This window comes from Microcebus murinus, chromosome 17 (assembly GCF_040939455.1).
Source record: "Microcebus murinus isolate Inina chromosome 17, M.murinus_Inina_mat1.0, whole genome shotgun sequence".
Lineage (NCBI taxonomy): Eukaryota > Metazoa > Chordata > Mammalia > Primates > Cheirogaleidae > Microcebus > Microcebus murinus.
In genome coordinates, this window is record NC_134120.1 from 58,557,513 (window position 1) to 58,571,020 (window position 13,508).

General features: G+C 51.5%; 2 protein-coding genes across 4 annotated transcripts in view; both read right to left on the reverse strand.

The window, feature by feature from the left end:
- CIDEA (cell death inducing DFFA like effector a) overlaps positions 1–13,508 on the reverse strand; it is a 511,919-nt gene that overhangs the window by 193,081 nt on the left and 305,330 nt on the right. The gene's annotated exons all lie outside the window — the stretch shown is intronic.
- The window catches only part of GNAL (G protein subunit alpha L), a 163,180-nt gene that overhangs the window by 4,107 nt on the left and 145,565 nt on the right, over positions 1–13,508 (reverse strand). For all 3 annotated transcript variants that reach the window (XM_020282328.2, XM_075993709.1, XM_075993708.1), the window contains exons 7-11: positions 11,857–11,930; positions 9,676–9,734; positions 9,214–9,334; positions 6,364–6,494; positions 3,179–3,246 (exon numbers count right to left, since the gene is read on the reverse strand). In XM_020282328.2, coding sequence (XP_020137917.2) covers positions 3,179–3,246; positions 6,364–6,494; positions 9,214–9,334; positions 9,676–9,734; positions 11,857–11,930 — 453 coding nt within the window. The remainder of the gene's footprint in view (positions 1–3,178; positions 3,247–6,363; positions 6,495–9,213; positions 9,335–9,675; positions 9,735–11,856; positions 11,931–13,508) is intronic.

The following is a 13,508-nucleotide window of genomic DNA, read 5'->3' on the forward strand; positions in this document are numbered from 1 at the left end:
CCGCAGGAGCCGCCCGGCACCCAGCACGGGGCCCCAGGGCACCCAGCACGGGGCCCCAGCCTGTCGTCCGCAGGAGGCTGGCCCTGCGCGGGCGCGGACAGGGCAGACGGGCCCTGGCAGGGCAGGCAGGGGAGAGCTTCCTGACACCCGGGCCTGAGCCCCAGCTGGGCGACAGAACTTTCCGCAGAAATGGAGCTGTCCTCTATGTGCCCCGTCAGCACAGCAGCCACTATTACTAGCGGACCCGGAGACTGGTTTCTAATTCATTAAGTTTTAATTAATTTAAATGTAATGTCCACGTGACCAGTGGTTCTGGGACAGCGTGCCTGTGGCGCACCGGCGAACCGCTTTGCCGAGGGGCGCCCTGGCCAGCAGGGCGTGCTGGAGGGTGGTCTGCGGGAAGGTGCTGTCACTGCACTCTGGGAAGCCCGGGGTTAAGGTCAGCGGCTAATCCGTGAGGACGTCTGAGAGTGAGGTGCGTGGGGTGAGGCGCGGAGAGAGGCCTTGCCGCGCAACTGGTCCCCCAAATTGATGTGCTGGAGACTGACCCAGCGCCTCGGCTATGGCTGTGTTTGCGGACAGGACTTTAAAGAAGTCCTCCAGGTAAAAATGAGGTCATGGGGTGGGCCCTGGCCCCATCTGACTGGTGCCCCCCTAAGAGGAGACGGGCAGGGAGGCGCGCAGGGGCATGGGCCAGGCGCCGGCCTCCAGAACTGAGGAGACGTCCTGGGGCTGAGGCTGCTGGGCCCGTGGAGCCCGTGGCGGCGCCCAGCCTTCGGGCGGAGGCCGGGTAGAGCCCGGCCCTGGGCTGCCCCGCCGCCCTCCCACCAGCATCCCCGCAGCCTCCGGAGACCTGCGCGGGAAAGGCCACTGAGCAGGCCCCCAGGGGACAGAGCTCCTGAGCTTGTCTTTTCCATTTTTAAACTTACGGACACTGAAGTGAGTAGGTCATGTATCTTTTTAATCCTCAAGCACCAGGTGAGGGATCGGGAACACACAGTAGGTGTGGTGAGTGAGCGGAAACGCCCTGCTTCTGTAATGATCTGACTGCTCTGTCCCCGGGGCAGCGGCAGCTCAGGGAATGGAGCTGTGGCAGAGGCCCCTTGCAATCTGCAGACTTCAAACAGTTTACTCCCTCCATGGACCTGATTCACCCACTGATTTTCATTAAAAATGATAGAAATAAGTGCAGGAAATGATGGAAATAACTGCCCAAGAAGACTGGGCAGTCCCAGGCTCTCTGCTCAGCCTCCAGGCCTCGTAGGAGATGGCATTCAAGGTTTAAAAAATCTCAGGCGAGTTTATAAAATACCAGGCAGACCACGGAGGAAACAGAACACTAAGTGCGGCTGTCGGAGCAGGCAGCGGCAGGGACAGAGCTGTTCTCTGCAGCTGGCGGGACACTGGGCTGACCACCTGGCTCTCCCACTCCTGGCTTCCCCGGTTCTAGGTTCCTCCTGCCTCTGGGGTGGTTCATCACCAGCCCCCACAGCCCACTGGGGAGGAAGAGGCCTTGTCTAGGACAGAGCCTGGTGGTCAGTCCCTCCTTAGGCAAGGACTGTACCGTGAACATAAGAAGAATGTTCAAGAGCAGGTGGCCTGTTCTCACTACGTGATCACCCTTCTTTGCCCAAACGCGCCGTTGTCGCTTCCTCGAAGGACAGTGTCCTCTCCATACCTCCCTCTCCTGATGACCTTTATCCCTGTCTCCCCCTGGGCCCATGGTGCTGGAGTTACTGTTTCACCCAAGACAAGCTCCTGTCCAGATGAAATCCTGATAAGGAACTGATTCTGCAGTCTGCCTGCAGCTGCTGCAGTTACAGATCCCAGCTCAGGACTCATTGCTCCAGGCACATTCTATGATTCAAAATGCAAGTGAATACCTCCCACACCTCTATTTTCCTGATCTGCAAGTTGCATAAAAGCTAGGTTTCATCCACTGTCAGAGAATAAAGGTTTTGTCCAAGTCCTGAATGGTGGTGATGTGCCCACTAATTTTGGGGAGGGTGTAAATGCCTTCCTGATACTCATCTAAATGCCCAACATTTGCACACCTAATTACCTTTTAGTTCTCATTGGAAGAGCATTTTATGGAACACTTTTTATGAGTCTTTATGAAAACTCTATGGTCTTATGAGAGGCTCCTGAAAAAAGGGATCCCTGGATCTGCGACTGAAGTCTGTCACTGAAGAGATGGGCAGTGCTTGTCAGCTTGGCGAGGGCTGGGGGACGGCCACCGCACAGGAACCCGCCTCGCTGCACTTAACACGGCACGGCCTGCGTGTGTCGCTGCAGAAGATCTCCCGGTGCCACCTGCTCACTTCTTGGGGAACTCTTGTTCCTCTGAACTCCCTCTGGGGACTTGACTTTTTATCACCCTCACTTTCCACGCGCATGGGTGCTAGGGGGCAGAGAAAGGCCGGGCTGGGGGTCTGCTCTCCTTGGAAAGCCCCCACTGTGGACCATTCCGGGGCTCAGATCCCCACTTCCCCAGAAGTAAACAGTCCCTGGATATGGGTTAAATGCCCTTGGGAATGTCTTGGCATTTACTGATTCCAAGCTAGTAAAAACTCATAGTCAGCTACACCCTGTAGGTTATTCGAAAGAAAAAAATACTGATAGATAAACAGATAGAGTAAATGTGGCAACACTTTATCAAATGGCCAATTTGGGTGAAGAGTATATGGGAGTTACTTGTACAATTCCTTCACTTTGCATGGAAGTTTGAAATCTCAAAATAAGCTGAAAGAAAATAAAAGGAAATGTATGAATTTGAGCAGGTCCATTTTTACATGAACCTTTAGCCAGTTAGTGCTTTTAGATGGAAGAATATGAATGCTTGTTCTATGCTCTATATTCTATAATGTTCTATATTCTGGTGAAGGTCTCTGTCCTTTTTGGAAAATAGAACAAGGTCTAGCCACCTAAGTGCCCTTCCCCAGGGGCCATGTTCTCACCAGGGTCTTCAGAAGCTATGTGACCCAGGTGAGAAATCCAACCTCTGCATTTCGGTGTGTTCAGCTGTGAAATGAAGATACCACACCTCCTCTTATCACTCATAATTTGGGGGAAGATTAAATGAGATCAAATTACTTACAAAGGGTAAGTAATTTGTAAATTGCACAGGATAATACAACTCTAAGGGGGTAGGAAAACAAAGGTTAACAAAACTGCTTACCAAAAACAGATCCCGGATGAAGAACTTGGCTCTTGTAACTTTGGGATCTTCTCCTGCATCTGGGGTTGCTGTGGAAATCACAAATTTTATTTAAGCAACTTGAAACAAATACAGAACTCTATGCAGACACAGAAGGAATTACAAAGTTGGACTGTTGTATATACATAGCAATAAAATACATGTATGGCAAGGCAAAAACGAAAATGTAATATTTATTCCCCTCCTCTTCTCCTAAATCATTTAACTTTTAATAGTTAGAGCTGTGATAAACTTTTCTTTGGTGGTGTTATTATCTGACTGTGTGTGTCCCTCCAAAATTCACATGCTGAATCCTAATCTGCAATGCTTGGTATGGAGGTGGAGCCTTTGGTGGGTGATTAGGTCATGAGGGCTCTGCCTTGGTGGCCGGGATTAGTGCCCTTAGACAAGAGGCCCAAGAGAGACCCTTGCTCTTCCACCACGTGAGGTGGATCCAGTGGCACTGTCTCTGAAGCAGAGAGCCTCCCTCACCAGGCGGAACCTGTGGGTGCCTTGATCTCGGACTTCACAGCCTCCAGAACCATAAGCAGCGCGCTCCCGCCGTTCATAACTGCCCAGCCTGACATGCTTTGTTACAGCAGTCCCAACAGACTGGGCAAGCTGGGGCCCGGCTCCTTCCACTCTCGGGTGAAAGCGTCCACCGAGCGCTGACCAGCAGAGCCCTGGCGCCAGCGGCCTGCAGGGCTGTGGCAGAGAGGAGAGCGGGGCGCCTCCTGCTGCTGGGACAGGCCTGGCCCGCCTGGGCCTCCTCAGCCTTGCTAGCAGGAAGACCCGCTTCCGTCCGCCACAGCCTCAGGCGTCAGGAGCCCTGATGGAGACCAGCTGTGGCAGGCCGGCCCGGCTGCAGGTCTCCCTGAGCCGTTCTTCCCCCAGAGTCTGTGTTCATGGGACTGTCCCACTGCTTTCTGTGCCCATGGCATCTGTTTTCCTAAGATCCAGACTGCACAGCTCAGTGCTCTCATCGCTGTCTTCTCTGAGGCAGGGTCTGAGGACGTCACCACCCCTGCGGGAGCAGGTATGGGTGGCTCTGGGGCTGGTCCCACCTGGCCCGCACACCTGCCACACTCTGCCGGAGGGTGGGTGCCAGGGCGGGGGAGGGGCAGGGCGGGGCACCCCCTGTGGTTCGCCGCCTGACTGCGCGCTGGGATTGCTGGGGAGCTTGCAAAGTTGTCCACCTCAAGAGATTCTTACATCGGCCATCTGGCCGGACGAGGCTGTGCTGTGCTGAGGGGTCGCTGACACGCACTGAAATATACATATTTTAAATGTGCAGAGTATCCTCATGCCCTTGGCAACCCCTGCTAGGCAACCACTGACGTGCCTCTGTCACTATAAAGTCTGCATTGTCGAGAGTGACTTTTAGACAAATGGTTCCACACAGCACGGACTCTTCTTCACGTGGATTCTTTCACTCAGCACAATTACTGCGAGTCTCATCCCTTTTACTGCTGAGAAAGTGTGAGTTGAGACCCTGAGTGGACAGTGGGCCCAGGGTGAGGTGGGTGCCCTGGGAGAGGCACAGAGGGACACTGACATGACATGACACGCAGTGCCCGGGGGACATGAGGCACTGGGATTGGCACTGCGGCCAACAGCCTGGGGTCCCCTTGGCCACTGGGCCAGATGGGGCCCTCTCACATGCCCTGGAGCAGGCCGGCCTCAGTGTACAGGCCACTCCCCATGGCAGCAGTGCTCCATGGCTCAGAAAGGTGACTGTGGCAGAAGTTCAGAGAATGTTCTGGAAATGTGAGTGGCCAGATACAGGGAGGTCATGCAGGAAGCTGTGGCAGTCGCAGAGGCGAGGGTCGTGAGGGGCAGGACCAAGGCGAGGTGGGCAGAGGAAGAGCCTGCAGAGGTTCACGCTCGGGAGGTGTGCTCCGCAGAGCTGAGCTCCTGCCTGGCCGGGAGACACTGGGGACCCCGAGTGCTGGGAGGACGGTGAGGCCGGCCGCAGCGGGGAGCAGGCCAAGCCCTGGCCATTTCCCAAAGGCAAGGGCACACGGCCTTAGCCTCAGAAAGGACGTCACCAGGTGAAGCGAGGTTAGAGCAAAGGCCGTGAAGAATGTCAATGAGATCCACTGTGACTTATTGGGCCCTTGGAAAGAGCCGGGCCTTGAGCCTGCGCGGAGGCCCTGGAGTGCGGCGCTGCCGGCAGTCAAGATCGCCGCCCCTCGGCGAGGCCAGAGCAGGGCTGGGCCGCAGGCCCACTCCCGGCGTGTGTGCTCGGGATTTTGCCAGGAAAGTGCCTGCACAGAGCCTGCGCCATGGCGGAGAAGATAAAACTGAACGTAATGAGCAAGTTGAACGACAGATGCAAGTTTTCCTTTCCACTTTCATTGATGACAAAAGGTAAATCTCCCAAATCTTCACTTTAGTTTCCAGGGAAGTCCCTTTCATGCTACATTATCTAACTTAGGGTGCCGGCTGCGAGAAATGGTGTTGTTTTTCCTTAAACAAATCACTCCGTGAGCCTCTGGCAGCCCTGGTGTTTGCTGCGGCACAGCGACTAGAGTGGCCAGTCCTCCCGTCCACCCTCCCGGTTTTAGCACTGAGAGCCCCACATGCCCGGAAACCCCTGCTTCTCAGGTGGCCTGGGATGGTTGGTCACCCTGGTGAAAGTCACCGGTGTGGCAGGCAACGGCCTCACTGGAGACAGGAGCATGTGCACAGTGGCTGAAAGCGAGGCTTGGGGACAAAGGCCTCAAGGACTGCCCTGCCTTCACAGGCTCTACCGGTGTGGCCTCGAACACAGCATGTCACCTCTCTGCCTCTCTTTCCACAGGAAAACACAACAGAAACTCCAAATAAGGTCACTGTGAGGGTGAAGTTAGGTCTATTAGTCACCACAGACCCAGCTGCAGGCCCGGGGGGGGGGGGGGGGGGGGGGAGAACGCGCCACACCCCAACACGCCCGTCTCCTGCTGCTCGGCTGGAACGGAGAGCGGCTCGGAAACATGCCCGAGGGGTTGATCCTGAACAGAGCGCTTACTCCAGTACTTTAGGACAGAAGCAGTAGAAGAGAGAATTGACTTAAATTAATTGGCTTTCTTAGATTAATCAGCAGTGTTTGAATTATAGTTACAGGACTTCTGAAAAATCAGTTACTTCTATTCCTCGATTGTGAGCACCATGTTCTGAAATCTTACCATCTTCAGGAACGGTGTAATTGGCATACTCTGGGAAATAGTCTTCAATTTTTGATTTCCCTGCCAAGACTTTTTCTGCCAGCATATCCTGTTTGTTCAAGAACAAGATGATAGAAATGGTCCGTAACCACCTAAAAAGGAGAAATAAACATACAAATTTCACATACACTAGTGTGTGAAAAGTCCTTCTAACACAGAAGTTGTTAAGTTAAAAGAACACATCGTCTTCCTAAAAATGTACAGGATTTTGAATTGATTGGTACACCAGTATCCTAATTCTACCTGTAAACAATGACAGACAAATACAGGTACGGGTTGAGTAACCCTAATCAGAAAATCTAAAATCCAAAATGCTCCAAAATCTGAAACTTTTTGAGCACTGACATGACACTCAAAGGCAATGCTCATTGGAACATTTCACATTTTGAATTTTCAGATCAGGGATACAGAGCCAGCAAATATAATGCAAATATTCCAAAATCTGAAAAAATCTCAAATCCAAAACACTTCTGGTCCCAAGCATTTTGGTTAAGGGATACTCTACCTGTAGCAAATTTGGCAGCCTGTCACCTTCTAATTCAGAGTCACCGGGGACATAAATGTATTGGTAACAAAGCTAAGATTTACCTATGTAATGGATTTACCTACCACTTGGATTTCTGTGGTGTAATTTACAAATTAAGGGCTAGAAAACACACCAGATGATGTTACAGTGTCAACAACAAAATGATGACTCATTAGCTAACCACACAGAGTGCAGCTAGCAGCTGGCTTGGTACTTCTGCCTTTCTGCCTCCTTTGAACGGGTCTCAGGTTCTCCAAACTTGGAGTATATTAATCAGATGTAGATTCACTGCACTTTATATGATATGCTAAATGCAGGAGGCTCAGGTACAGTGAAGGGGTTCAGCTGTGCAAATCAGCAAAGCTTTTAGAAATTCCATTACTTCAAAGGAATCAAGCTGAATAGGAACCTTACTATAAATTAAAACCACAATCCATTTTCCCCTCAAATGGAAATAGCTTTACTGTTTCTTCTTGTTATAAAATACAGTCTTTGCAAAAACAAATCTTAAATTATAGAAAATCATATAGAAAAAATCTAACGTAATTACACCCAGAGATGCTATTAGAATTGTTATATTTTTACACCCAGGTTTTCTTCTATGCTCCCATATATTTATAAAAATAAGATCATGATTTTTTTTTTCGAGACAGGATCTCACTCTGTCATTCAGGCTGGAGTGCAATGGTGCAATCATAGCTTACTGCAGCCTCAAATTCCTGAGCCCAAGCGACCCTCCCGCCTCAGCCTCCCAAGTATCTAGTACTAGAGGTATGCCACCATGACTGGCTAATTTTTCTACTTTTTGTAGAATTTTTCTTGCTATATTGCCCAGGATGGTCTCAAAGAGGCTTCAAGTGATCCTCCCACCTCAGCCTCCCAAAGTGCTAGGATTACAGGTGTGAGGCACTGCACCCAGCCCAATCATGATGTTTTTAAATCTGCTTTTTCATATTACAATTGTGCTCGTTTTCTCTGTGTGTGTATAAATTTATAATAACTACCAAATATTCTTCTGTATACTTGGCATTTCCAACACTTTGTCTTTCCCATGAACTCTTTTAACATCATAAAACTGAAGATGGTTGTTGAACACTTGATAGAGAAATACTTTTCTGATAATCCAAACCTTTTGCAAGGTCAGTTTATGTTTCCAGTCCTCCTTGGTGATATTTCTTCCTAAATATTTCAGAAGAAACTTTGATTTTTAACTAAATATGTAGGTACTGTGTGTGCCTGCTGGCTATTCCTTTCTTAAATGATCATCTCCCCCACTCTGCAACTAACGGTTTCAGACATGATTATGTGGTGATGGTGAGCTGTAGGGATTTCAGAGGTCTTCTAGTTATTAGCAGGTGTTTTAAACTGGTACTTCCTAAAATTTAAAAATCAAACAAAACCAATTTTGAGCCCTACATACACAGTCATCCCTCAGTGTCCACAGGGGAATGGTTCCAGGGCACCTGCGGATCCCCAACTCTGAGACGCTCAAATCCCTGATATAAAATGCTGCAGTACTCGCATGGCGCCCACACATGCTCCTGTGTGCTTGCCAGTATCTCAGATTACTTATAGTACCTAACACAATGTAAATAGTTGTTACTTTGTTTTTCATTTCTATCATTTGTAGTAGTTTTGTTGCTATCTTCACTTTAGGGTATTTTTGATCTGCGGCTGGTAGGCTGGTCAGTCGCAGAACCTGCAACACGGAGGCCAACCGCGGTCTCAGAGCCCCCCGCCCCGGGCGCCAAGGACACCCCCTGTTCTCAGTATGTCTGACTGCAGACGGACTAAAGGATACTTCTTATGGTTTGGGCTTATCAGTAGGGAAAGAATATATCTGAAGAATAAGTATGAAAGTGAGCTATGTGTATTTTTTTATTTATTTATTTATTTTTTTTTTTTGAGACAGAGTCTCACTTTGTTGCCCAGGCTAGAGTGAGTGCCATGGCATCAGCCTGGCTCACAGCAACCTCAATCTCCGGGGCTCAGCGATCCTACTGCCTCAGCCTCCCGAGTAGCTGGGACTACAGGCATGAGCCACCATGCCCGGCTAATTTTTTGTATATATATTTTTAGTTGGTCAATTAATTTATTTCTATTTTTGGTAGAGACGGGGTCTCGCTCAGGCTGGTTTCGAACTTCTGACCTTGAGCAATCCGCCCGCCTCAGCCTCCCAAAGTGCTAGGATTACAGGCGTGAGCCACTGCGCCCGGCCTATGTGTATTTTTAATAGAAGAAAATCTGCAATCTAATGGTGAGACTGAATTAGTTATTTTGATAACCTGTTATTCCAGATGCTTTCAAAGAGGTCCAGGGATTCTCTCAGCCTGTTGGTGTTGTTGTCCTCCCGGATCACCATGTTGTAGCTGCTGCAGGCCGCGACGTAAATGATAGCGGTGACGTCTTCGGGGAAGAAAAGGGGAAAGGGAAGCGCCGCAGTTAGAAGCAGCCACTGTGGGTGATGATAAAGCACACACCTGACACAGAATGACGTGAGTCTTCACCGCGTGAGTGGCTGTTTCAGTGACGCACACGGTGAGGAGCCTACCCAAACGGTAACTGTAGATTTGGGATGCACGAGTTCTTTATTTATAAGGCTGACAACTAAGGAAGAAGGATAATAATCTTCTATAAAATGCTATGCTTCATATACTAAAGACTGTCTAGTTCACAACAGTTAAGCACAGCCGCAGTGGTGAGTGCTAGCATTCGCCCCCATCTTCTCAAGAGAGCGAGAGACTCACCGTTAAAGCACTGGATCCACTTTCTTCTCTCATCCCGCTGGCCGCCGACGTCGAACATGCTGTGGAAGAGCAACAGGAAGACAGTTACTTGGGGGAAGCGAAACGAGGTGCACTTCTGTGCTTTTCTCCTTTGCTCTCGGCAGGCTCCAGCCCTTGCCATGTGGTCTGGAGTCGGCTCCGGCCACTGTCCGCCCGTACCCTCACGCCGGTGTGATCTGGGCTACAGGAGGCTCTGCCTGTCCCAGCCTCCGTCCCTCCTCTCTCACCCCACGGGGCCGTAGAGGTGAGCATGACACAGCAGGTGGCAGTGTCCAGGGGCATACAGTGGGGGCTTAATAAACACAGCGGTTTCTAGTTTAAACTCCTTCTTGCTCAGATTTTCAGGCCTGAGCACAGGCACAGTCCCTGCCCGGGGCAGACCCTTCTTAGCACTTGTTCCGGCTCTCAGGACTCCTGTCCCCCCTCTCCTGGAGAGCTGAGAAAGGTCCCTTGCTGACCTACCTACATCAACACACATCTTGGTCACCAGCCTCCTCTGTCCTGTGCCCACGCCCCACGGTGGGCCTTTATCACCTTCTTTACCGCCTCTGCCCCGGCCTGGCCAGCCTGCACACGCGGTTCCCCGGGGCTTTCAGCCACTCTCACGGCCCTTCCCAGTGCAGCCCTCGGCCTGAGCCACTTCTCCCCCCGCAGGGTCTCTCCATCCACCCGGATTCTGCCAGATCTTTCCAACCTCCTCAGGTGTCTCTGGCTCTGAGATTCCTCCTTTCCCTAAACTTCCTGCATGTCTTCAGGGCCGCACAGGCTGAATGTAAATTGTCCCAGCAGGTTTGTTGAAGATCTCACTAGATTGCAGCCATGTGCTTTGCCGTTAGCACACGTAGGGCACGGGGCACTTTATGAAAACATATGAGCTGACTAGCAGAATACTTTTAAACAAGATTACGAATGTAGGGTAAAATGTCAGTCATTGTTCATAATTCCACTATTCCAGGGACTCAGTTACAATGTGGGCAAAACCACAAATCACGCCAACTCTGAGCTGTGCTGGGCACCTCTCTCCACAGTGTAGAGACTTAGTTGGGTTTTATCCAGGATGTACGTCCTGGCAGTAGCGTCGTGAGGGGCTCTCAGGAATCCAGAAGTAGGTGCCCATCACCTGGGCACTGAGGAGAGCGCTCAGCATTTTGGAAGTTTCAGAGCAAGCAGAACACAGGACTCCTGCTGGTTTGTCACCACTGACTTGCTGAGCCAAGTGAGACATGCCAAGGGTGACCTGGGAAAGGTGTGAGGCAGCAGCACGCCATCAAGCGCTGGCTACATAGTAGACGCAGGAATTCCAAGGAGTCACCCTGGGCTGAGATTTGAAGGGTGCTTTGATGACAGATCTGTAGGGTGTGCTTAGGCCACAGGGCATCTGGGGCTCAGAGGGTGGGATGAGCAAAGGCACTGTGGCAGGAGGGGCTGGGTGGGACAGAAGGGCCCTGACTGCAGTCCAAGCTGGTGGGCCAGGCGGCAGGTGGAGGAGCAGGGCCGGAGGTGGAGGCTGGCAATGCGCTCGGGCTAGAGGGTGCAGAGGTGATGGCGAGCCCCGAACCCTTTCCAGCAGAGGAAGAGCACAAGCCGAGCTGTGCTTTGGGAAGAGTCATTTCCGGGCAGTGAGCAGCGTGGGCTGGAATGGGTGAGCCAGGACACGGGGCCCAGCCAGCCACTGCGGAGAGTCTGGGGACGCTGACAGGGCGCAGGGTCATGGCCACAGGGGCGGCAGGCAGCACACAGCGCACGAGCCTCTGTGGAGGGAGAGGTAGCCGCTTCTCCTGGGGAGGAGAGTGAAGAAACTAAGCTCCTACAGCGGAGTCTGTGCCTGGGCAGCCCAGGAGAGCCCTGGAGACGGCATGAGGCTGCCGTCTTCAGTTTTCAAGCTGCAACTGCATGCAGGTCGTATGCTGGAAGAACTAATCTGACGAGGCTCCTGATCCAACCAAGCACCAATCAAATCTACAACTCAGATGAGAACATCGTTTTCTTTTCAGGTCTTCTCATTTCCACTTTATGCCAGAGCTCACATCTCACCCAGGCCGCCCTTGTCTGACTGAACGGCCGCCACCAGCATCCCAGGAGTGAGCGCCTCAGGCCCACCGCGCCTCCCCGCAGCAGCCTTGCTCTTGGCGACATACTCACTGGAAGTTCACTTTGTCCACTTGGAATCGTGTCTCAAAGATCCCGGATGTCAGAACTCTGCATCTGAGGAGGTCCTGGGGGCAAGAGTGGGAAGCCCACATGTTACATTACTGTCTTCTTCACAGGAAAGCCCTGGTGGGACTGTGAGAATGGAATTTCTGTCCAGGCATGGTGGCGCACGCCTGTAGTCCCAGCACTTTGGGAGGCTGAGGCAGGAGGATTGCTTGAGCCCAGGAGTTCAAGGTCACAGTGAGCTGTGATCGCACCACTGCATCCCAGCCTGGGTGAAAGAGTGGGACTCTGTATCTAAAATTAAAAAAAAAAATCAGGCTAGGGGAGGTGGCTCAGGCCTGCAATTCTATTACTCTGGGGGGGCAAGGTGGAAGGATTGTTTGAGACCAGCCTGAGCAACAGCGAGACCCTGTCTCTGCCAAAAATAGAAAGAATTAGCCAGGCACATTAGCACGCACCTGTAGTCCCAGCTACTCGGGAGGCTGAGGCAGGAGGATCGCTTAAGCCCAGGAGTTTGATGTTGCTGTGAGCTATGATGATATATATATCATCTATGATATATATCTATAGCTATGATATATATATATATCAAAAATTTAGAGGAAACAATAATAATTAAAAACTCAGATGAATGTTCTCTGTTTCATGCTCCAGAGAAAACATGATTAATGTATCAGTTTGGTCATTAAAGACTTGATAACTGTGCTTTGGTTTCTTTAAGACTTTTTTTGTCATTTATGAAGGCCTCGTACTGATGGTTATGCACCTGACGCCAAGTGGCAGCATTCGTCGTTCTGGAGGGACGGGCTCTGCGGCTGTCCTGCTGCCACTGCAGAGCCGGCGCGGTGCTTTGGGGAGAAGCCACAGGAAGTGCACTCTGCATTCATGGACCTTGAATCTCATGGCCTGGCTGATTTTAGGTTTACGCTCCCTTCTTTGCACATTTCTGTTCTAAGATAAAAGGCGAATGGCCCTGAGGGGACAACAAAGCCACATAGCCTCACGAAGCTGACATCTCTGGTGCATTTGGCAGATGCCAGAGATTTCTTCCTGACCGCCAAATCCACTATGGTGTTAATGAAGCAGCCACTCTGCCACGGCTCTGGAAGAGTCCCATGTCAGCGTCCTCCCATGTCAGCGTCACGGTTCAGGACAGCCCTGAGGGACTGGCTGAGGACTAGGAAGCCTCAATTGCTGTCAGATAATTTTAAACTCTTGGAGTCAGCCTCAGAAAGAGACAAACATCAGGGGGAGAGGATCTCAGACCTCCATGGAGGCCAAGAAGAGAGAGCCTTCAGGGGCCCAAGGCCAAAGCCCCCCAGGGGATACAGATGCTGGGGAAGTTTGGAGAGTTTGGTTTGGACAGAGACCCCATAGCTTCCTTGAGGTTCGCTAGCTCTAGAAGCACCGTGGAGCTCCTTAACTGAGAGCTTGGGACCCTGCAAGTGTCTGCAGCTGCCCGAGGGCCAGGGGACACAGAGTCCCTCTCTGCCAGGACAGCAGCAGGGCACTGCTTTCTGGCTCAGCCCACAGGAGAAGCTCGGGGCACTCCTGGCAAGTCCGCTGTGAGATGGGCGCCAGTCCGGGGCCGCCGAGTGGGAAGCTGGGAAGGGAAGGCTGAGCTCTCCTGTTGTTGGCGG